The 24270-nt window shown below is 39.6% G+C and overlaps 1 protein-coding gene across 1 annotated transcript in view; it reads left to right on the forward strand.

Moving 5' to 3' along the window:
* SNAP91 (synaptosomal-associated protein, 91kDa) overlaps window positions 1-24270 on the forward strand; it is a 64658-nt gene that overhangs the window by 14428 nt on the left and 25960 nt on the right. The window contains exons 2-12 of the mRNA XM_010190133.1: window positions 4543-4685; window positions 5742-5817; window positions 7499-7601; window positions 9355-9448; window positions 10618-10729; window positions 11865-11971; window positions 13301-13342; window positions 16691-16761; window positions 18120-18147; window positions 19662-19771; window positions 20912-21012. Of these exons, the coding sequence (XP_010188435.1) occupies window positions 4543-4685; window positions 5742-5817; window positions 7499-7601; window positions 9355-9448; window positions 10618-10729; window positions 11865-11971; window positions 13301-13342; window positions 16691-16761; window positions 18120-18147; window positions 19662-19771; window positions 20912-21012 (987 nt within the window). The remainder of the gene's footprint in view (window positions 1-4542; window positions 4686-5741; window positions 5818-7498; window positions 7602-9354; window positions 9449-10617; window positions 10730-11864; window positions 11972-13300; window positions 13343-16690; window positions 16762-18119; window positions 18148-19661; window positions 19772-20911; window positions 21013-24270) is intronic.

Consider the following 24270-nt stretch of genomic DNA (forward strand, 5'->3'; position numbering starts at 1 on the left):
CTTCCTGATACAGTTCTGTGCCTTGCAAGGGAGGACTTCTACTCTTACTTGCTTATTTAACTTTTTTGGTTGAGGCTTTTACACTCTTACTCTAAGCCACTTCTTGCTGTTCTTGACTAGCCCGGATTTGGAACAGTCTTACATTTCCTTTTTGGTAGGTTCAAGGTGTTATTTAAATATTTATAAACTAGAAAAATAACTTTTGAAGACTATTGTAGCCTTCAGTGTAAACTGAAGGAAGGTCTGTAAGGGGTTACTCTGAGAGCCTTGGCAAAGTTGAGGAACTGAATGTATGACACAGCTCAGATGCTGAAGCAGCTCGTGTGTTAATTCAACCTGGAATGACATCTGCTCTTAGGTTGGCACCAATATCCCTCTGAACAGAGAGGTCTTGTGCTCTGCTGCTGTTTCTCTGCATACTGAAATGTAAATTGTGAATAATTAACTTTGAACTGGGGAATCCCAGGTCTGTCTATTGAACAATTGAGTAAAAGAACTCCAACAAAACCAAACTAGAAAAAACCCCTGCCCCATCCAGAATACAATCTGAAAAGGTAAAGGTAAAGATATGTTATTTAAAACGTTGTAGAATCTCTCTCATTAAAAAAAAAAATAAATCTGAAAATCAGGAAGTAGTTTTTAATAAGCTCGAAGTCACATTCTGAAGACAGTGAAACTTTTTCACTATTCTCTTTTTTATCTTATGAGCCTAACAGACACACATTAGTTACATCTTTTAATGGTCTTTTTAAAAGCTCATGAAGAGCTAAGGTGTCTTAGCTTACTTTGCTCTTCCTCACTGAACCCTCTATGGATCTTCCTCAGTTTGGCAGATCATCTTTTCTTATTAATGAAGGTATTAATCACACTTTAGCCTTGCTTCTCTTTCCTGAATAAGTTGCAAATGTCTTAAGGCTGAGTCAAAAAATTGGCAAGTCGAAGAGTTTAAAGGCTGGTGTTTAGTTTTACTTTAGAGTCAGAGAATTGAGGGCCATTTATAACTTCTATGTGCATAGGTTTTGCATCTGCAGACTTAACTAGAGAAAGTATATTCAAGTCGAAATTAAATGCATAATTTCAACAAGGATCTCTAGACTGAAGGAATGTTCAAAATAGCAGCTAGCAAGATGTGAAGAGAGGAAATAGGAGACATCGTGTACTGTGATTTGGCAATTATAACTTAGTCCCACAGTAAAACAGATTCAAATGGAGGGTATAGGTATTCATTCTCAACTTCTCCACTTGTGTGAAAGTCGCAATGAAAGCACTGGCTGCTGTTGCTGTACCGTTCCCAGTTAGTTACTCTGCTTGGAGTTTGTATTTGAGCTCATTTTCTGGGTTTGGGGATTTGCTGACACTGCACTTGGTGTGGTTGGCTGCAGTAGCAGAAACTTCATCAGGAGGGTTCCTTTAATCCTTGTTTCTACTAATTCTGTGTACCCTAACAGGATCACCTTTGTAAGATTGCTTTATATGGCTTCTGATGGACTCTGCTTCAGTCAGTACTTCTTAATATGATCTATTTTGTATTAATGAATGCACCTGTGATTTGCCTTGAAGGCTCTGAACTTCATTGTCTCTTTTGAAAACTGAGTTTCTGTCCCACCAGTATAAATGTCTGAGTTTGTATCTTTTGAAAATGTAGTTTCTAAATTTTCTAGTATGTGTTTTCTTTTTCCTTGTACCTATTATTCCCTACCACACTGAACACAAATTAAGTTTGCCAAGTCTTATTTTAAAATTCAGCTTAGCCACCAAACTCAGCTGCTCAATTTGTTAAAGTTTCCGATGTTTCTGCGTTGCTCCAGATGCTGATTGACTGCTGGTTAAGCTGAAACTTTATGGTATTGGGGAAAGAAATCAAGGAAGCTTGAATTCCTTAACTTTGTGGTGTGACTTAATGGGAAACAGCTCTGCAAAAATTAACCACTCATCTCTTTTTTCTTTTGGTCTTCCCCTTGAGATGATGAGTTAAAGTCTTCATCAAAGGTTTAATTCTTTCTGTGCGCTGAAAGTAGTAGGCTAAAATTTAATCATACCTCTCTACTCAGCACACTATAATTACTCATGTCCTAAAATGTTCAGAGCTGCAGACCAAGATGCCGTACCCTCCAGCAGAAATGACCGAGTGACTTTAGCAGAAGAGCTGCAGCAGTGTATAGTTTATCTAACATCCACCAATGGAATCCACAATTTATTGCACCTCTTTTCCATTGTGAGCTATGTGCTGAAACTTAGGACTGAAAGCTTGCAAATTTGATGTTTCCTTATACTAAGGACAAATGCTGTCATCTGCAGTAAAACCTCTGAATGGGGTAAACGGTGAGCAAACCACTTGTCTTGCTTCTAGGCTTTTACAAACCACTGTCCTCTATAATGCATTAGTCAGCAGTGCAGAATAGAAGTTTATCGGCCGGTTTGTACAACAGGATCAAGGAAATCTGTCGGAGCTGTGAGCTTGAGCTGCTGTCATTCAATACCATGGCTTTTACTGTAATTCTTCATTTGCAGAACTGTCTCCCTCAAGGGTAGTGTTACTGATGTTATAGAAGTTAATTTTATATTTCAGAAGGTGTTATGAAAAAAACAACCGTAACACTCTGTACAACCAAAACAAAAAACACCTTGACAACAAATATTTTAGAATCAAACTTGGCAAACAGATCACATAATTTTTATCTTTTGTCTCATTACAGAAAGTCATGCCACTGACCTGAAACTGAAGCAGATTTGCAGCTCTTTTGCCCATACAAAAGACAATTTTAACCACAAGCACTGCACTTTTCACAGTCTTCTGACTCTGAGCTATAGATTTGTGTCTTGAATGTGTCTGTTTAGTAGAATTAAAAAACCATTGAAAAAATCACTTGCTGTGAATTTAAAAAGAATACCAGACTTCTGAATGCTTCTGATACAGCAGTGTGTGTTTCTGAACACACCAGGTGGATCTCAGTAGCTGATGCAACTCATCGGTCTGTTTAGACAGACCTGTCCTCTGGGCTTTTCCTGCTCTGGAGAGGCAGAATCCATGGTTTCACAGCAGCCTGAACCTTGGCTTTCTGCTCTTAGCAGCATTAATGCCCTCCAATATATGGATTGTGCTGGGGATGGAGGGTGTGAGTGGTGACCCTGCTGCCCAGGTGAACTGAACTCCTGTGGAGTGTTTGCAGCAGACTGGCATAGATTAGGTGTGCATGGTCAGTCACAGAATATCTAGGGTAGGGTATTGGTCATCACTGAATGACTTGAATAGTTGGACGAATGCTTCTAGTCTGGGGGTGGAGGGAGAAGAAGTATGTGGAAAATCATTAACAATGATTACTGTCCTTTCAGGGAAAGTAAAAATGAGTATTTTCATTAGGAACACAGATAATGCTTAGTCTAGTAGTTAAACTTTTTAATTTTTAACTTTTTCTAGTTAGGTCTTCAAACTTTAAGCCTCAGCCCTACAATTAGGTCTCTATTCTGTGCCCTTTCTGTTGCATGAAGTCATCTCCTGAAGTCTTGCTAGGACTGTCTGGGTTTTGGTCATGCAGCTGCAGTATGTGGTTTCCAACTGTGTCTCGAAAATAGGTAATAGCCTGTAGAAGGTCATTGCTGGCAGCCTAGCAAGAGCCTGGAGGTAATAGGTGGTGTGGTAAATCAAAGATGCTATCAGTAGATGTGACATATAGATGCTAGAGGAAAGTTTGTTACTGCCCTACTGTTTAAGTACTTATCCTAATTTCAGATACTCTCCTGTGCAAGTCTACAGCTTCCTAATGTACAGGGCACAAAGCCGTATTTCAGTCTTGTTCTCTAAGACAGTCTAATGTCTTATTTTTTTTTGTCTGTAAGATGTAGTTGCTTGCAGAAGACTGTAATTCTTCAGTATAAACTAACATCTATTCTTGCATTCTTTCCTGCTGTTGAAGAGGTCTTAATGCATGACTGAGTGCACTCTTCTGCTGTGTAGCTTAGTAGGGACTCCAGGAGGTGTGCTGTAGCACGCTGATGAAACTCTAACTTCTGAGATGACTGGAGTATCTGTTTCTGGCAATACTTCCTTTTCCTTATGTGTCTGCGTTCAGTGTGCTTGATGCTGTACCTGTAGGTGGAGAATTCAGTAATACTTACTCATCTAACCCAGAGGTAGCGAACTGCCACAACTGACTTAAACCTGCAGGCACTCAAGTCATGTGGTGATGTGCACCCCAACTTCATCTGGGGTGAAGATGGAGAAAGGTTGGGATGTAGGACAGAAATGTTGGAAAGCTAGCACTGTTGGACGAAAGAGTCAGACTAGTGTTACTGTTAGCATGTACTAATAAATAATAAGCTTGGTTTTGGGGTTCTTTTTGCTTGTTTGGGGGCTTTTTAGTGTGTGGTTTTCTGATGTCTTTTGGGTTTTGTTTTGTTTTTTTTAAGGGTAGAATGTAAGCACTGATCTTGCTGTTTGCCACAACCGTGGCCAGCAGCCTGGTGGACTGAGAGCTTGGCCACACTGCAAATGTATTTGTCTTATTTGTAGCACCTAACACCTTCCTTTTCTCCATCTTACAGACTTGATCCAAGCAACTAATGAAACAAATGTGAATATTCCTCAGATGGCTGATACGCTTTTTGAGCGAGCAACAAATAGTAGCTGGGTGGTCGTATTCAAAGCCTTAGTCACCACACATCATCTAATGGTTCATGGCAATGAGGTGAGTGTGATCAGCTTTCTCTGGAGACTGCATTGGCACTGAGCAAACTCCAAGCCAAAATCACTCATAGTGCAAAGGCATCTCCTCTGAACCAGTAAGGAGCTGAGAACAAATTAATGATTGTTGATGAGGAGCAAACTTACCTTTAGCAACATAGTTGGAGGCCTGCGGTGTATCTGTCTCTTCATTTATGAAATCATAGCGTAAGAGCAAGCAGCAGCCTGTTCCAGGATGCTGACAATTTATGTGCTATCGGAAAACAGAGCTACCCAGGATTAAAGGCTACCTGGGAATTTTTGTCTAGAGTCAAACTGCTGTTCTGGCACGTGTGTACTGACATCCAAATAGCTGCCTTCTCTGTGTGAGTACTAAAATCTTCATAGAGCTGTGAATTCAACCTGATAGCCTTTTGGACTGCGTTTTCTTTGCCCTTGCTTTTTATTGACCTGTATAGACTGGTAAGTCTACATCAAAACAAAAAGCATACTTAGAGCTTTAGTATAACTGTGAAACCATTCCTCCCTGGCTGTATATAAAGTGTTTTCATGCAATGAACTTCTCCAATGTCACTGTAAATTTTTATTGGTGTCCTATTTTTCCATTCCAAGTTTTGGCCAATATTCTGAATTGCTTTTTGTAACTGTGTCAGGCTGTTACTCCCTGTGCTTGATGTGGGGCCTGCTTGTTATTAAAACAGGCCCTCAGCTTGGCTGAAATGGGGGTCTGCTGGATTGAAAATTCTGGGAGTAGCCTGGATATGCTACTTTGTGAGCAGATAAATCTTGTACTTCTTCAAATCCATTTTTATTGCTCCTTCCAGAATCTGGTTTGTATTTTGCAGAAAATCTATTTTTCATGCGTACAGTAGGATGTTTAGTGGAGATTCAGTCTAAATGTAATTAATCTAAATGGATAAGAGAGGTTTTGAGGAAGGTAATGCAGACTAAAACAAAAATCTGTATGTGTGTATGCTAGACCTAGACTGACAATTTTCCAGCTAGGAGGTAGAAAGCATTCAGATACAACCTGTGATAAGAAAATAACTTTGTGTTGCAGAGATTTATTCAGTACCTGGCATCTAGAAACACGTTGTTCAACCTCAGCAATTTTCTGGACAAAAGTGGATCTCATGGTAAGCCTACTCATGTCTATAATCTTAACAAGTTTCTAAGTAAGAGGCTGTTGTTAATTTCTCCTTCATTTGTAAGATGTGAATAATATAAAAATGTGCTACTGAAGCTTGTTTATAAGTACTTTAATGAATACAGGAGCTTGAATGAGCTGCTGGACAACTTCAGTTCCTGCAAAATTTTTACTCAAAAGGTGAAGCTGTACAACTCTCTTAAAGTGCTGGTTGAAATCTGGGCTGGATCAGCTATCTCCTTAACTGTTGTGGGAGTTAAGGATGGAATGGATAATTTCCCACATGATTTTTTATTTTTACTCAGTCTTAAATAGTAATTTGGTTGCTTGGGGACATTGTACTTTCTAGGAATTGTCTAAGTGTTTAATTGAGGGCGTGGGGCTGCAGGACCAAAAGAACTAACTGGTTTTGATTTGAGTAGTGAATTTGGAAAGGTCTAGGTTGAAATTAAGGACTTTGTTTCAACTAATGTTTGCAAAGTCTGCTTTTTTGCTTTTGAGTGGAATTTAGTGAATTTTTCCTATTCCCTCACTTAACAGAAGAAAAGCTTGTTTCATGGTAGCTCCACTGGAGAAGAGAGAAAACTCTGCAGCTATCATATAATGCTTGTAGAGTGTATACAGAATGTTTGAATAGTGGGCAAGCTGGAAGCAGTGCTCTGTTATTCCATCTCTTGATGGAGATATGCATCACCAAAAAGACTCGAGCATCTTTTAGAAATGATAACACAGAGCAGGAACAAAGCCAAACAAATATTAAAACTGTGTTTGTCTGAGCAAAACATGCTATGCATGTTGAAAGATAATACAACAGTGTGTCATAGATAATGAGGCATCAGAGTTGGTAGTGTTAAGCCTGAGTTGGCAGAGATACTTAATGTTGAGAGATCTTAAGGAAAAATACAGTCAATGACTAAGTCAAAGGGTGTGGATTTTAACAAAGACAGCAAAAAGGGACTTGTACTGAAGAGGAGGATGAGTTGCCTTCTGGACACATTTCTGTGGAGGAAGAAGCTTTGAAAGAAATACCTGAAGGACGGACTGTAATACGAACTGTTCAGAAGCCTTACAGGCTTGAAGGTCACCGAAGTTTGAATACTGCCTGTACAGTATTATGTGCCTTGAAGATCTCTGGTGTAACAGTTCAAAGAAGGCACTAATCTCTGTGGATGCCTTCATAATGTCTCTGTTCTGGTAAACCTAGTCAGGGCAATTTTGAAGGTCTGTGTAAGAGTTGGAGGGACTGACATACGTGAAATAGTGGGAATGTTGAAATCCATCTTGATCCTAGAAGTCATGCACCAGTTAAGTAAAAACTTTGTTAAATTGACATTTTTTCCCCATTAATAGGGGGTAACTAATTTTGCCATCAAGTAACATTACCACAAAACTACGTAGGAGCCACTGTCAGGTTTCCCCAGGAACTATGCTATTGGTGCATTGGGTGAATCTGTTGAAGTGGAGGACAGCAGTAGATTGTCTTGGTGCAGCACTACTGCTTTTTCTTCAGAAGCTGGAATGTGTCCGATGATGCCTGTTTTGTATGTGGAGTTGCAGGGTGCAACAGAGATGACATAACCTTGGGGTCTATTGACTGTATGTTATCGTTTACTAAAAAACCTCCAAATAAGCATGAAAATGAAATGTAAAATGTGTAACTTTTTTTGCAGGGTATGACATGTCCACCTTTATAAGGCGTTATAGTAGATACTTGAATGAAAAAGCATTTTCCTACAGACAAATGGCATTTGACTTTGCAAGAGTGAAGAAAGGGTAAGCAAAGTTTAGCTATGTAAACTGGTAGGGTTGCCTGACCCATGAAGATGGGTCTCAGTGTCTCAGTGACTTTGTTCTTCTGTCCTTTGTTTAGCCACCATGAAACACCAAAATGATTTGGTTTCTTAAGGATTTCTAGTTGGTTAAAGTTGCACAAGGAGAAGAGGAAAGACTCTGGGTAGTAAAGCAAATACTGAAGACTAAGGTGCCTTGAAGAACTGAGAGCTTTTAGTGCTAGGTGTTTAATCTGACTTTTATTAAATTGTGTGTCAGCAAGACTGTGTTTAGGATTTGGAGAAGGAAATGCTCTGATTTTTAGGGTGTTTCATTACTCTCCAGACACTTTCTGTAAGAAAGATGACAAAGGGAAGTGAAAATGTAAAGTTCTTAGCAGACAGCCCAGCAAACAGTTATAAACTGAACAGAATTAAGTTGTAAACAACTGATTTTATTTCCCACAAGAAGTGTGTTAAAAAAAGTTAACCCAGCCCAGACTAGTGTGTTGGTATTTACCAGAACATTTTTTTGGTCTCTGACTCCTCTAAGTGGAACTTAATGACTCTAAGTTCTCTCTTCAAGCACAGACAACACAGCAAGTGGCTTAACACCCACTGAAGGTGCAGCTTAGTTAACTGCACGCTCCTGCTAATCACGAGTTGTGTACGGGATCCTTCTGGCACCTCTGGTGTACTCTGCAGTGTGGGATTCTGAGTGGTTAATGCAGGCATCGCTGCCAGGCCCTTCGTCTCCCGCTTCTCAAACTGCCTAAATGTGTAGGGCCTACTGTGGCAGCTTTGCTGTGTAGCTGGATGCCATTCCCATAGGGGGGACCAGAGTAATTATCTCTTGAACCTGTCAGGAATATGAATCCCTAAGAAGCTTTTGATATGAAGACTGGTGGCTGGTTGGATTGATAGTTAGTCAGGCTTTGATCCAGCAGGCTACTGTAGCTGCTAGCATCTTAAGTTTCCTTTGTCACTCAAGTGCCTTCAAACACTTCATGTTAAATAATTTTAACTTTGGGGTTTTGGGAATCCTTCGATGACTGCCTTGCTATATATTCCTGGGAAGGCTTTCTTTGTGTGTTATTTCTGGTGCTCAAAACAAGGTGCTGCCTCAGAGTATAGCACAAAATAAGTAATGCATTTCCAGAGAGGAGGTGCTATACCTGTTGGTGGCCAGAATGGGGCAATACATAGTGGTGGTTGTGCAGATTTGTGATATTCAGAGAGAAAAATAGGTGTGTGTGAAGAGTGCTGTAAGACTGTGGGTGGCAATTAAGGAATGCTACACATCTCTGACTGCTGTCTGATCCCTTTGGAGTAATGGTTCAGGACTGGTAAAGCAGATCAAAATCTGTGGAAGGGCTATGAAGAAGTAATGGAATTAATTAGTACCCAGCAATACTGAGGAAAGACATTCAAAGCAAAGATTGCCCTGATTGAGATTGCCACTGAATTGGCATGCATATATTGTGAGACTGATGGGGAAAAACCCAACCTGTAGAGTTTTGTCTTCAGTGACCACAGAGACATCAACAATGAGTTGTCATTAGCTATCCATAACAAAATTAATGCACAGAGACTATCAGCTCTCTAAGTACTTAGAAGATGTGAGAAGCAGGAGAATCACTGCTCCAAACGTTTGAAATGGATTATAGCTGCTTTAAGCTTAAATTTAGACAACAAATCACTTTATGGGAGGGGAGAGGGGAAACGCCATGGCTTCTAATCTGTATTCCCTCTTGCAGAGCTGACGGTGTAATGAGAACAATGGCTCCTGAAAAGCTGCTGAAGAGTATGCCAATATTACAGGAACAAATTGATGCACTACTTGAATTCGATGTATGTATTGAAGATCACCCAGCATTAACATTGGGCAGTGACTTATAAATGCTGTGTTGAAATGAACACATTTCACCTTGTAGGTAATGCTTTACTGATCATCCCATCATGTGGGCTGAAAACCCCCTTTTCAGTATCCCACTGAGGTAGCGAGGTGAAGGATGGCCCTTTCCTATATGTATGAAATGTGCAGGTTGCACTTTTTTAGAGCGTAGAGGAAATGAGCGACATTGAGGAATGTTGTCTCGGAGCTCAAAGCTTCATTTCCTACAGCAAGGATGGGAAGCAATGGAAAAACAGGGAGACTGAATAATCTTTTTTCTGTCTCTTGGCAACCAGTGTCTTTTTGGGGTGTGGGAAAAAAGCCATTGAAATACCACATGTACATTGTTTGGCTTCCTCAAAATCTTTCAGTTTTCAGCTGTAAACTAAATTGGCTAAACTCTAATCTAGACTGTTCATAGAAATAAGTGTCTGCAATGTATTTATTATGTTATGAATGCTGGTGGAATTGTTTATCTGCCTTAAGGGTAAAAACAGGAGTCAGTTGTTGTAGGAGGTACAGAGTAATGTTGCCAAGAGGTCTTTGAAGGAATCAGTCTTGAAGTTGTTCTGTTCTTGATGGGTAGAAGGACTTGCCCTAGGAGTATGTCTTGCTAATGCGTTTTTTGTCACTTAAATGACATAGGAATTGTGACAGTGGTCTCAGAAGAAGAGGTTTTTTTAATAAAAGAAAGATCTTTTACTAAATGAGCACTTATTTTCTGCCCAAGTTAACATGAGGACTGGAGGGGTCTTGACATTGCTAACCCAACTGTGTTATCTGGTAGACTACTGAGGTTTTGTTAAGCTCTGCTGTGAACTGACATCTTTTGTCCTGTTTATTAAGGCTTTGTTAATAGCATCTTTGCCTTCCTCCTCTTTTTGAGAGGTGAAGGAGTCAAGACTAAGATATTTGTTGTTGATGGGAATACTTTTCTGCTGTAGTGGATTGGAGCGGTGCAGAAAGCAATATTTGATCTGCTAACTGAAACCTTTGTTTGGTTTCTTAGTGTGAAAGCTTGTATTCAGTGCTTGCTTGTATCTATAACAGCATCAGATACCTGGTGCAAGCTAAAACTTCTGATTGCATTCAGTAAATCTGTAAATAACTGGTATTTTATTTGTAGGTTCATCCAAATGAACTGACAAATGGTGTCATAAATGCTGCATTCATGCTTCTGTTTAAAGATCTTATCAAACTTTTTGCTTGCTACAATGATGGCGTTATTAACTTACTAGGTAAGTAACCTTACTTATATCTCTCTTACCATGAGCAAGTGGAAAGTGAATTTCAGGTTGGCTTCAGGTTTTTTTTACTTAACTTTCATTAAAGCTTAATACATTTTTCTTGACTGTTTGTTCTGAAATGAGAGAAGTTAAAGCCATACCCTCTTAAATTAGTGTTCATCTGAGGCTGGATTGTCATGTGCCTTTAAAATTGTGCAGAAGTCTACTCTAAAGGCACTGGAAAATTCTGTGCCTAAAGAAATGTAAAGTGCTGTGGGAGTTTGCCTAATAAGGCCTGCAAGGTTAGCAAAGCAACTTTTGCTATTTGACTGTGTTTTTAAGAAGTCCAGATTCTTCTGTTACATATCCTAAGTAGTAGCCTTGTATGAAGTAATATTCTGCTGCATACCATACCCGATCTGTCTGAAAACATGACTGCCAAAGCTAGATCCCTACCAAAGCCTTACCTGCCATCAGCCTGCAGAGTCTGTAGGAGGCTGTGAGCACATTCTGAAATTTGGACAGGTTTTTTTGTATCCGTGTTGCAACACTTTCTGGTGATGTTTCATGAAATTAAGTCCCTGGTATTTTGACTGAAACAAGAGGCATGGAAAACTTATGGAGCAGATAAAAATGTTGGGTATAACAACTGGATTGAGATATCACTGTCCACTGCTAATTAAAGCATAAGTTGAGGTTGAAATATGTGGCGATTGTGCTTTATAACGGACACAAACCAGCTTTAGAGAGCTACTCAAGTGGAAAAAGTACTCTTCTTTGAAGTGAAGACAGCTTGGGAGAGGACATATATTGATATTTATTTAAGTATCCTTAATTACTTTGAATTTTAAGTTTGGTAGCTACTTGATCTAGTTACCTTTAAAAACCTGGTTTATGTCACACACAATGCTATGGCTGCTTGGGGTGTGATATTCCAGTTTGATTCTTTAGTGTCTCAGCAAACTGAATTTCTAAAGTCTGCTAAGGACTAGGAGCACTATTTGATCAGTGTCCAAGAAGAAAAATGTTAATGGAGTGCAATATTCTTGAAATGTGATTTTTTTTTTCTTCTGAAAACTAGATTTGCTGATGAATGCAGACCTAATGTAAGATATCTTAACTGAAATTTGCCAAATTATTTCTCTAGAGAAATTTTTTGAAATGAAAAAGGGACAATGTAAAGATGCTCTTGAAATCTACAAACGATTTCTTACTCGAATGACCAGAGTATCAGAGTTTCTTAAAGTTGCAGAGGTAAGTGACTTCCAGTCTTCTGGAGTCTGGCAATTAAGTATGTTCTGAAATTTTTAACAGTAGTATAAAATATTAGTTGCACTTGCTAAGCATCTAACTTGCTGTGAGGCAGTATAGAAGTTCCTGGATATGGCTTTTCAGCTCTTCTTGAACTAGCTAAGCCCTGGTTAGGACTTCCCCATGCCTCTGTTGTGCAGCCAGCCTCTGCTTTTCTGGTAATGTAGCAGGTGACATGACTTCAACTGTATCAGTATTTCTTGAAAATGCTGTAATAAATGCATGCTTTTAGGACAGGGTCAAACATTGGAGAGAGATACAGCGATTGGTAATAAAAGCATAATGATTTTATAAGTCTGCTTTTCAAGTCTCTGCAGCCAACTACAAATTAACTGGAATGTGAGATTTTCCTGGTTTTGATTCTTGTTATCATCCTCTTATGTGGATAATACAAATATTACATGGTTAATTAACTTTTTTGCTGGGCTCTCATTTGTGGTAGCTGGCTCCTTGGCACAAGATGCACATTTCCATGTTTCGTGCTTCATTATAATGGACAGCAGTAATGAGCTGAATAAAAAGTTTTTCTTTGCTAATTTACTGAACCGTTTATGAAGAAGCTTGCTAGACTCATGAATGGCATGTACTGTCTGATATGAATGTTGGACTGGAGGGAATGAAGTACTTTAGACACCTATAGATCATCTCTTTGGGTCAGGGATTATAGTGACTATACTTCAGGATTACCAGGTGCAGTGGACCTCATTCTTCTGCGAAAGCTAAACCAACAGACGCTTTGAAGAGCCATAGTGGAACAACAGGACAGTTAGTAGAGGATTACGGACGTAGACCTCATCTTACTGTATTTGAAATGCTAGGAGAGAAGGGTGGAAGAACCAAGTGACTTGAGCTTTAGCATTTTTTAAAGTGGTGTCTTCTAGGATTTGCTCACTGGCTGAGTTTCAGAGAACTTAATTAGGATAGTCAGGTATATCTGGATAGTGTGTGTCTGGCAGTTCACTAGTGCTGTCCTCTGAGACAACAGTGTATGACCAGAAGGCCCTGCCTGACTTGCAGTATGGAGTATGAACTTAACCTGGGTGGAATCAAACTCCTTTTTTTTGACACTTAATTTGTAAAGGAAAAAAAAGACTGCTGCGGGTTGTTGAAGATAGCTACTGGAAAGATGGGCATCTGCTCTTGCAAACTTTGTCTTTAGAAAAAGACTACAAAGTGCTTTATAGGTTGAAGAACGTACCACAGTTCTGGTCAAAATTAGTGCCTGCTGTGGTGGGATAACGCACTTACATTTTACCTCTTTTATATCCACAGCAAGTTGGAATTGACAAAGGTGATATCCCTGATCTTACACAGGTAAGCTTCTCTTGCAGCCTTTTTGGATCTGTGTAATAACTAAAAGTTCTGTATTTAGTAAGCACTCGAGGAATGTAGACGTTTAAAAGCAGAAGTCATAGTTTGTTTGCTGTCAGTATGCACCAAAACCTCTAGCATCAAAACTTCTAACATCACTTATGCTGTAGCTGCTTAAATTCTATTTTGCTGGTCCATTTTCAGTATCACTTGCAAATTGGCTTGGGTGCCTGGCTTTGTTTAATGTGAAAAGGATATTTACTTGGATCCATGCTGAAGAGTTCAGTAATGGCGGTTTTGATGCCAGTAAAATTGGAACAGAAGAGCAGCCCAAACTGCTTAACAGTTGTAAATCCTAAGTGTTCATAACCTTTGAATGTGTAGTTTTTGAAAGCCTGGTTTAAATTAGCATCAGAATAGTGGTTCTTTTGGTTTAAAAAGTCAGTTAAAAATTCTGAAAGTAAGACATGATGTGAAGGTGGAGAGCTTTAATCTTTATGGGTTTCAGATGCTATAGGGCTATATAGTCTGACCACTCTTTTTCTTCAAAGGAAATCTTTGACTTCTAGCAGTGTGTGAATACTAAACCCAGATCTGAAATAGCTGAAGTAGTATTCACCTGACTATCTCAGGGGCACTTTTTTTTTAACAGGGTCCAGTCAGTCATGAACTAAGTCCTTGAACCAGAAAGACTCACCTTAAGCTCAGTTAATTCAGTATGCTTTATAAATTCCTGTAGCACTCCTATCTACTTCTGCCTGTGCTGTGTCAGCTTGCTGGGACTGTGCAAGCCCTGTTCTGCATCGTCAGTCAGCGCTGCCCTTGCTCAGTGGCACCTTGATTACTGCTACGGGAGGGTCCCTTTCACCTTGTGAACCAACACTTTAAAATGTAATGGAGTATTTCAGTTGGATGGACCTGCCACAGTCATCTAGTCCAACTGCCCAACCACTTCAGTGATCTGCTCAAATAGTCCCTCACGGCTGTGTTCTTCCAAAGGCTGCTTGGCACTTGCTTGCTAAGGCTAACCTGCTACGTGCTGTAGAGTGTGTATAAGACCTAGGCAGTGTATTTCAGTGAGAAATAAAGGTGAATAATAAAACTGAATTTCAGCTATTAAGTGATATACAATTTTATGTAGTATCAACAATATACCTAAATTTCTAAAGCGAATCATAGCAGTAGTCAGTAGTATTCCAAAAGAAGTTGGTTGTGTTGATCCTTGTTGCATGTATCTACTGTGTAAATCCAACAAAGTGGTCACAGTACTGAAACAGAAGGTGATAGCTGTCATCTTTGGACTTTCTAGTTTGGCTGCAAGGTTTTGGAAGCTGAGGAGGCATCTTGGCAGCTAAAAAGCTTGGCTCATTTTTATTTATTAGCAGTTCTCCCAACTCCTAGTGGGGAATGCATATCCAAGATCCCATCACAATGCTGACCAATAGATTAATCTTACTTTGAAGCAGTATCTAGATGAGATTAAGCAATATTCAGAGTTGCATGTTGGATACCAGACAATATTTAATTTTCAAAGTGTTGCATCTTGGTAGAAATTTTTTGAAGCTTCCTCTGCTAATTCTGTTTGCTAGATGAGAGTCTCCTGTTAGTTTGTTGGTTTTAAGAAAGCTATGAATAATATTTTGGAAAGCTAGTTAAACTATGTAGAGCTGCAGTTGCTAAGAAGAAATAATAATGGATTTTTTTTAAAACAGCTTTTTGCTTACATGTTCAAGTAGGCATAACTTATATCTTGTGCTGTAGCCTTTTTGAATAAGTCTGAATCTGTTCTTTCAGTGAATGAGAGCCTTTGCTCACCTTTTTCTTGCTGTTGGAGAATTCTTGTAACTAAGTCACTTGTGTTTAATGAAATTCTTTCTTGTGCGCAAATTACTTTAAAATTAATAAATGTGCCTATTAAATAGCAGTAATGATTAAGATGTTTCTGCATTGCAGATGTAAGTGGGACATATTTAAAGCCAAGCCACCATTTAAGGATTTTTTTTTAAGTATTTTAAGTTTCTGCATGTGTTAAGTTACCTTATTGCTCAGTTTTAATGCCAAAATTAATACACAGACACTACTGTTGGTAGACATGGCTGTGCATTGATACTAGCAGGTACTAAGCATCCTGACACATCTGATTTAGCCAGCCAGCTGATTTTCAGCATACTACACATATGAGCAGTGCACAGTCTGTTTTCAAGCATCCCAGACTGACATTTTGATGCATATGCATACCCTGAAATTAAAGACACTGTTTATGAAAAACACTGTAGGTATTGCAGTCAAGAGTTGTGGTTAGTCCGAAAGAGATTGATAAAGAGAATTTGCTGTTTAAAGACATTGTTGAACTGGTAACCCTGATTAAATACTTGACTATTACATGCTACTGTATCTCTCAAGGGTTTCCTCCTTGCTTATTAATCTTGTAGGAGTCTACTTATCTGGATGCTGTTTTCACACTGGAGTAGCTAAGCACACTGTCACTTGCATTTATGGCTACTTTTCCTATCTACCACTGCTACAGCAAGTGTGTGCCTGGGGGTGTTGCCTGACCACAAAGATGTTACTTAAAATAAAACCTAACATAACGGAGGCTTGAAAAAGCTTTGTTTTTTGTCCAGAGTAGTAATCTGTCCCAGTTTTCATTTAGCTGCTGGGCTCAGTTAACTGTGCCTGGCCACCCTTTTGAGAGGACGCAGCAATAAGGTTTTGTGATGTTGGGAGTCTTGAACCGAAGGTACTGCTTTTGAGGGTGTGGGGAAGGACTTTTAGTTGATTTTGTTAAACTGCAAGTATTATCTAACCCTCTTGTCATGAGAGAGGTGTTGGAGGTCTGACTAAAAGCAAAACTGAAAGGATGACCTTCAACCTATTACTCTAAAAATTAACCCTGTGAATGCCTGCGCTGCTGTCAATGTTTAACAGTGACTCAAAGCATGATCAGCTGCACATCCTGCATTTAGGCTTCAGGCATTGTTTAGTAGGGGTAAATGTTCTCTCTGCAGGTTTGGACACTCACCTTTTAAAAGCTGTCTTTGCCTGAATACTTTTAAGCGTGGAAATCCACTATTTTCACATTGGTGTAAATGAAATAGCAGCATACCTGAAAATATTTAAGACAGGTAGATGAGGTGCTTAGGGAAATGGTTTTGTAGTGGACAGGTTATGGTTGGTCTCACTGGTCTTAAAGGTCTTCTCCAACCAAATAATTCTATGGATCTCTACAATTCTATGAACATCCAGATGGTGGACTTCAGGGAAATTGGTGCTGGTTTTTAAAATATTATTAGGTCAATGCAATGTGTTCAGAAGTGTATCCTGAAGTGTATCTTTCTCTTTGCTTTCAAGGCTCCTAGCAGTCTCATGGAGACTCTTGAGCAACATTTAAACTCATTGGAAGGAAAAAAACCTGGCAACAAGTAGGTATATGTTGTATTTTGTATCAAGGCAAAATTGTAACTGTGTGAGACTAGCTGCCATTTAGGTTTGCCTCCCCCAGCCTGCTTTTGCCACTTATCTGGAAAATGAGCTGTGTTGAGACTAGGCTTTTTCTTTCCCTTACAAAATAGTCTTAATGGCAGCTTTTTTTCTTACTAGGGGGTGGGGGTAAGTGACACACTGAACAACTAGACACTTCCCAAAATGAAGTAAAAGTAACTATGGAAAACTCCTCGAAGTAACTGTTTTTCTATGCTGCTAAGGCTTTGATCGTCAAAATTGATTTATTTTCTAATGGCTTTGCATCTTCTTACTAGATACTTGTCATGGCTAAGTCTAGGAAGGATTAAGCTAAACCTGTGTTTTCTCTTTCACTGTTGCTTTCCTTGCAATTTAGCGAAGGGTAAGTATATATGTTTACATATCACTGCATGCAGGCATGGTTATATTTTTTTAAGATGGCATGGGCAATTATAAATAGATATCTCCTTTAAATTGTACCTAAACTGTTGCTTGCATTTTGTGTATAGTCATTAAGTTATTTTTAGTAATTTCTGTCTTAGCTTCAGATTTTCTAATCAGTTCTACAGTTTCTAGGACTTATCCAATTCAAGTAACCTATAGGATGGATGCTAGTTCAATACTGGTGCAGTTTTAGCTTCAACTCCTCCTTTCATATCTTAGATCAAAGCAGCACTAAAAACACGTAGTAGTATTTTCATACCTCATAATAATGAAAGTAAAATATTGCACTGAGGTACGTTTTAACTTACAATTAAGGCTCTATTGGTTAGTGTGATTTTCTTGCATGATGAGAGAACTTTCAGCTTGGACTTTCCAACTAACTGTTTCCATACTTTTAAATATCACTGTTTTACAGTAACTGACTTTCTGTAAAAGAACGGTTGACTTTGAAAGTTTGCTGACACATCTTCAGAAGACTTGTTAGATAACTGCTTCCATATTGGTCTGCTGCTGTTGCATGATTTGATAATATGCCAACATCTCACCCCAGTAACCCGTTCCTACTGGCTTCTGTAGGGCCCTAATGCAAGCATGCATCTCTGCCTTTCCTCCATTTAGTAGAGCTTATTTAAAAGGCAGCATAATCCTGTGATGCCAGTTAGCTTAAAAGATTCATTTAAGCTTTGAAGTAAGAATTTGCATTCCTTGTCTAAAGTGACACATGAAAGCTTGAGAAATGGGGAGAGCATGTGATTGTAGAGCTCTTCAGAAAGCTGACATGCTTAGCTTTTGGTCTTTTTGCATGAGATTTGATGACCAAAATCCCAATTTCCAGAAGTGTACTTGTCTGATAACCCCCTTTTTTTCCCCCTAGATCTGGGGCTCCTTCTCCTCTGAGCAAGGTAAATACTGTAAATTGCTGTGCTAGTTAATTCTTGTTCAGGTAATATACTTCAGAACATTTTAAGGGCATAAAGAGTTACATTTCTACCTCCTAATCTGCTTTTTTAAACTTTGCTACATGCCCTACCTAATTGACAAAATTGCATCTTTTTTATGGGCCCTGTTGGCCCCATAAAAGCACTTCACTGATCTGGAGGGCTGTAGTTCTTGTACCAGTGCAGGATGCTAAGCAGCTTTGCCAGAATTTGATGGTCATGCTTTGTGAAAGCATAAAAGGTAGACATATCTGCTAGAGTTGTGATGATGGCATGACAGTAGTAGATCTCAGAAGAAAGTCGCTTCAGATCTGCCATTCTTTTTCTTTCTTGAAAGTGGTCAGAATGGCAAACAGTACTAAACACAAGACTTGTACTAAACACATCCTTGCTCATTAGGGAAAGGATGTCTAACATGTGAGATGCTGTAACAAAGCTCGTAGTATCTTTTAGAATTAAATTGACAGTCTTCAAGGTAACGTGAGACATCAAGTGCACAGAAGAGTTGCAATATACTCTTGTGATTGTCTGTCCTTGCCGTAGTCAAGATGTCCTTATCTGAAACTGGATGAGCTAATGAAGCAAAATCATGGGCTGAGCTGTCTCTTATATCTTGCCCAGGACTTTACAGCACTGGTGTTTGCTCTTAAATTCCTTTCAGCCTGAAGGTTTATGTACACACTTTGTAATTTAGTTTCTAACCATTTCTCTTCTCCTGCCATTTCTGTGATTAGGTTTCTAAGGTGCTGTTGGGGACCAACAGATATTTCATTCATTGAACAAAAGGAAGGGTCTGACAGATGTCGAAACAAACCCACAAACATACTTTGTTCCTCCCATCTCCAGAATGGTCTTAAAACTAAGAGGAGGGAGTTTGCTGGGGAGCAAACTATTTCCTTGGAACTTGCTGAGAGTCCTTTGATACATGGGAACTGTTAGTTACCCTGATTGCCCAGAAAAGGTGTAGATGCCCCCTCCCTGGCAGTGTTCAAGGCCAGGTTGGACGGGGCTTTGAGCAGCCTGGGCTGGTGGAGGTGTCCCTGCTCATGGCAGGGGTTGGACTGGGTGAGCTTTAAGGTCCCTTCCAACCCAAACCATTCTGTGATTCTAATAGTGATTTTAATAGGCAGGCAAGGCAACTCCAGATCAAAAATCTCCAAGTTAGTTGCCTAGATGTTGGGTGAGTCTTGAACCCAAGGGACTAAAGCTCCTGAGACTGGATGCTGGTGTTTGAGATGCTCTGGATGCATGCCATAGGCATTTCTTCTTGAGCCAGGCATTGCAAGGTGGAGTCACCTTGAGTTTCTCAACTCTACTGCCCTCTGAAAACTGACCTCAGTCTTTCTTAGATTCTTTAAAGCAGAGAATAGCTCACAATAAGACCTCAAAACTGGATTTTTAAAGTGTGTGAATCTGTGCATGAGTTGTTTGTGGAGAAATGCTGGTATAATTAATGTATATTTAAAATATTTCTCCAGTCTTCTCCAGCCACAACTGTTACATCTCCTAGTTCTACTCCAGCAAAAACTATTGATACATCTCCTCCAGTTGATCTTTTTGCAACTTCATCTACAGCTGCTCCAGTCAGGTAAGTGAAAAAGCATATCTGAGTTACTGAGTTCGATGTAGAGCCTCAAGTCACACTTGTAACAGGAGGCTTGCCTGCAAGATTTTGCTTACTTTACCAGGTAGTGTACATCGGTTTTGAATGGACTATGTTATCCTGCCAGTATAGATCACAAATAAGCTCTAACAAAAGAAAAAAAATTGTAGCTACTCTGATTTGCTTTCAGTGTAGCAGTGGTGGTGTACCATACCCAGCAAGAACTTCTAATTCAATAGACTGAAGTAATGTGCAAATCCAAAGTAGTCTTTGCAGACCTTCAGTATTCTGTTTCTAAAACTGCTGAATTAAGAGTCCTTTCTCTCGCTGTTCAGAACAGTTAGTGAAGCACAAAAATAATGCGCTTTTGAAGGCTAAAGTGAAAGATACACATTTGACCAATGAGAGAATCTGAACCTTACTTTCAAGTCAAAACCAGAACAAACACTGTTGCTCATTGTAGCGAGCAGAAATTAAAGAATTCTGAACATCTAAAAGGTTCAAGCTTGAACCAGAAGTCTGAAGATGTGACTAACTTCAGTTAAATGTTGGATGAAGTACTTCACTGAAGAAAGAGCTTCTACTGTTTATTATTTAAATGTTCTAAGTGAACAAAACCTTGTTTCCTAAGCAAATATCTGGCTGACTTGAGCCATAGAAGTTTCAGCAACTCTATTCTACCCAATTCCTATTTATTGTAAGGAAATGCATGTTTCTTGCTTTCAAACATGGCACAATGAAAGACTGGAGTAGAATGGAGCTGTTTTCAGTTACAGCAATTATTTGCTCTATTCTTAGGGACCTGGGATGTTGGTTTTCAGTCTGGGGGCTTTTTTTGTTTGGTTGGTTTTGGAGGCTTGTTAAAGTTTCATAGATCTGTTACAATGTTGTTATCAAGTAATGGAAGTAAGTTATGGTCCCATCCTGGGGTGTAATATATTCTTGGCATTTATTGCAGCAGGGGTCTTTATGGCCACTGCTCTAATCCCAAGGCCTGAAAAACAGTCTGTCTCAATTTGTTTCATCAGAGTAATTCATACAATCCAGTCTTGATTTTTGGTTTTGACTTGATTAAAATGGACAAATTTCTCCAGTAATTAATACCTATCTTCCTTTCCTTGGCAGCTCTTCCAAACCATCCAGTGATCTTCTGGATCTCCAGCCAGATTTTGCCGCTACTGGGCAGGCAGCTCCAGCAGCCCCTGCTGGAGGAACTTCATGGGGAGGTAGAGAAACCTCACTGTCAGCATCTCTTCTTGCAGTCTCCGTCTTCTTCCCTGGCTGAACTGAAACCTGGGGCTCTTTCTCTGCAAGCACAGGATGTTCCCAGCTCACTCCCAGGCTTCTGCTGACCTGACAGTCAGGCATCCCTTTGCAGCACACAGCTACTCCTTTTTCCAGGGATATGCATAATAGTATAAGCTGCTTATAAAGGCCTGACTGCAAAGCTGGGGGGAGCCAGGATTATGTGACTAAAAGTGAGCAGGAAGGGGATGGTTGAAGGTGAACAGGTAGCGTAGGCACTTTAAAACAGAAGAACTGGAACTGCTCATGTGCTTATTGGCAAGGTGAGGGCAGAAATCAACTCTTCTGTTCACGAAGCAAAGCCGATCGATTGTTAGGGGGACGATCAAAAATGTCTTTTAAAACAAAAATGTATCTAAAGCCATGGTGGCAAACAAGTTCTGCTGCAAGTGCGATTACCTCTGACAAGCCATAACGTATTTTATTAAAGTCTTCCTTGTCTGCTTAGAATAATAATATGAAAATAGAAGTAGAGGACTAATTGCTTTCAAATTGAAATACCTAAGCAGCACTCTGAAATCCAAGCTCAGTGGTGAGCTGAGACTGTTGTTGCAGGCAGCACCAGCAGCTGGTGACCTGAAGAGGACTGCAATGTAGGCAACGTTCACTCCTGTCCTGTGAACACAAGGGATTAGGCCAGTAAATGTGATTTAACTGACATAGTTGTAAACCCACTGTGGTGTAATCTTGAGAGATCTCCACTTGCGTGACAGCTTAATGAACTCATCAGCCCTCTCATGGCAGGAGTGGTACACTGAGTCATGCTGACTCTGCTCTGAATGCTAATACTGGGTACCAGCGGCTTCTCCATTCTCTATTTCTGTTCTTAGCTTTAGTTCATTAAAAAGGACATTTATCTCAGCCACTTACTTCATTATGAAGGGGTAGCTGTGGCTGTCATGTAGACCATGGTTTGCATATTCCTATTTAATCTGTTGAAGTGAGTATTTTTTTTTTTCAGAAGCATCAGTTTTATTAACTGAAATATAATCTTGCCCAGAAAGCAAGACCAAAGAATCATGGATGCCTGGGACTAATTATTCTGCAGTTTTTCATTGCACCCAATTTGCCTTGCTCTATCATTGCCAAGTACTGGAACACAAGCTTTTGAGATGTTCAAAAGAACTCGGGCCTCTCGGATAACTTTTTAAAACAGTTGTTCCATTATGCAGAATAAGTAGCCATTAATATTGTAAAATATTGATTCACATTGCAATTGAAAGCTGATTTATTTGGCAGTTTTTGGACAAAGCACCTGTAGTTTGGAACTTAGGTGTTTTTATTCTTCTGAATTGCTTTAAAATTGACTAGTAATGTACCTAGTCCTCTTATTCCACAACAGAAGAGGACAGCTAACTTTTTTCCTTTGACTGGGATTAGTGCTAACCTCGTCAATTATACTTCAGTCTTATCTTTTAGATAAGCCATTTTTGTGGCTTAGTGAGCTTCATGTTTGTTTTACTTCTGGCAGGAGTCCAGGTATGATGACCTGTTACTGAACTGGAGTCTTGCCTTTTTTCTTTCCTTTTTCTTTTTTTTTTCCCCCCTTAAACACTCTTAAATAATTGCCAAACACCATGTCAGACATGCGTAAGTTGAAAGCTGGCATGGCTTTTTTGTGAAAATGCTGACGTTTCCATTAATGTTTCATCTGGTAATGAGAAAGTGTTTGAGCCCATGTTAAGGGTGCAGTTGTTTCATTTACTTACTCAAAGTAAAAATCTGCAGGATGAAGCTGGTAGTTGTTATAAATCATATATTCTCATAGATATTACAGAGCCTTCTAATTAGTGCATATGAGGCCACAAGGAATACTGGATCCAGTTCTGGGCTCTCCTGTTTAAGGGAGAGGAGGGGCTAGCAGGGAGCTGCCAGGACTCCAGGGATGTAGAGCACGTCTCTGCAGAGATGTGGAGGGAGCTGGGCCTCTGTCATCTGGCAAAGAGGAGGCTAAAGAGGAATCTTAGTAGTGGGCTACAACTACTTGAAGGGGAGTTACTGAGCAGAGCCAAAATTTTCTTGGAAATGAGAGTTGATTATAATGAAGGGTAATAACAGATTGCAGCTTCAGTGGTTGATTTGACATGAGGAAAAAATTATTTCACTTGGAGGGTAGGGCCGTACTGAAGCAGATCTTCCATGTGAGCTAATGGCCTCTCCGTTCCTGGAGATTTTCAAGGCCTGACTTGACAAAGCCATGACTGCCCATATCTGGTGTTGGCTATAATATTACTCTAAATGGGACACTGGACTAGATGACCTTCCTTCCACCCAGGACTTTTAGGAGGGTCTGTAACAGTGCCTCCCGACTACTCGAGCTTCTTCCTCATCTGCAAAAGTCTTCTAGCTGACGGCAAGTTAACATGGGAACTCATGGGAAGGAAGTAGGAGGAGGAAGCTGGAAGAATTGCTGCTGTTCAGAATAGCTAGGAAAACATGAATATCAAATACTTCAAGATGCAGCATCAAACTGGCACTTCAAATGTCACATAAACCTCAGGAATACATCACCAACAAAGGATCCTGCTTTCTCAGTCTCTCTGGCAGTGTAGATTCTATATATTCTGGCACATACTGTATGCGCTGTATAATACACTGTATATTTTACTGCACACCTAGTATATTTCTGAATACAACATAAGTTATCTAGCAAATTACCTATAACTTGTGAAAATCTACACTTCTCTGCTAACAGGAAATGATCGAAATAGGGTATAAGTTGCCTGCAGCATATCACAAGGTGAATAGAGAGGCATTTGGCAGGCAGGCTAGGCTGTAGTATTACAAAAAATACAGTAGGTGAAATACCGCATCTTTGCAAGGGCTGACTCTCAGATATAAAAGCAAAATGACTTGAATTTCTGCTCTGAACTACCTTGTGGTGATGTGCCTTAGAACATGGATTAGCTATTAGTATTGTTACTTTAATATTACTATAGAATAAAGCATTGGCTTTAGTCCTTCCCATATTGAGAGTAAATGTAGATTGCCTTGCTGGATAATTGTGATTTCATTGTATTGTGGTCTGTAACGTAACTGGATAACAAAAATGAATTGAAGAATAAGCTAATAGAGGGTAGAAGTTTGCCAACAGTTGTTTATTTCAAGCCTAGCTGTGAGACGTCCACCCGGTGCGCAGTAATGAGACACCAGAGTGCTGCATTTTTAATACGCTGTTA

The sequence above is a fragment of the Mesitornis unicolor genome, unplaced genomic scaffold (assembly GCF_000695765.1).
Source record: "Mesitornis unicolor isolate BGI_N332 unplaced genomic scaffold, ASM69576v1 scaffold25148, whole genome shotgun sequence".
Taxonomy (NCBI): Eukaryota; Metazoa; Chordata; class Aves; order Mesitornithiformes; family Mesitornithidae; genus Mesitornis; species Mesitornis unicolor.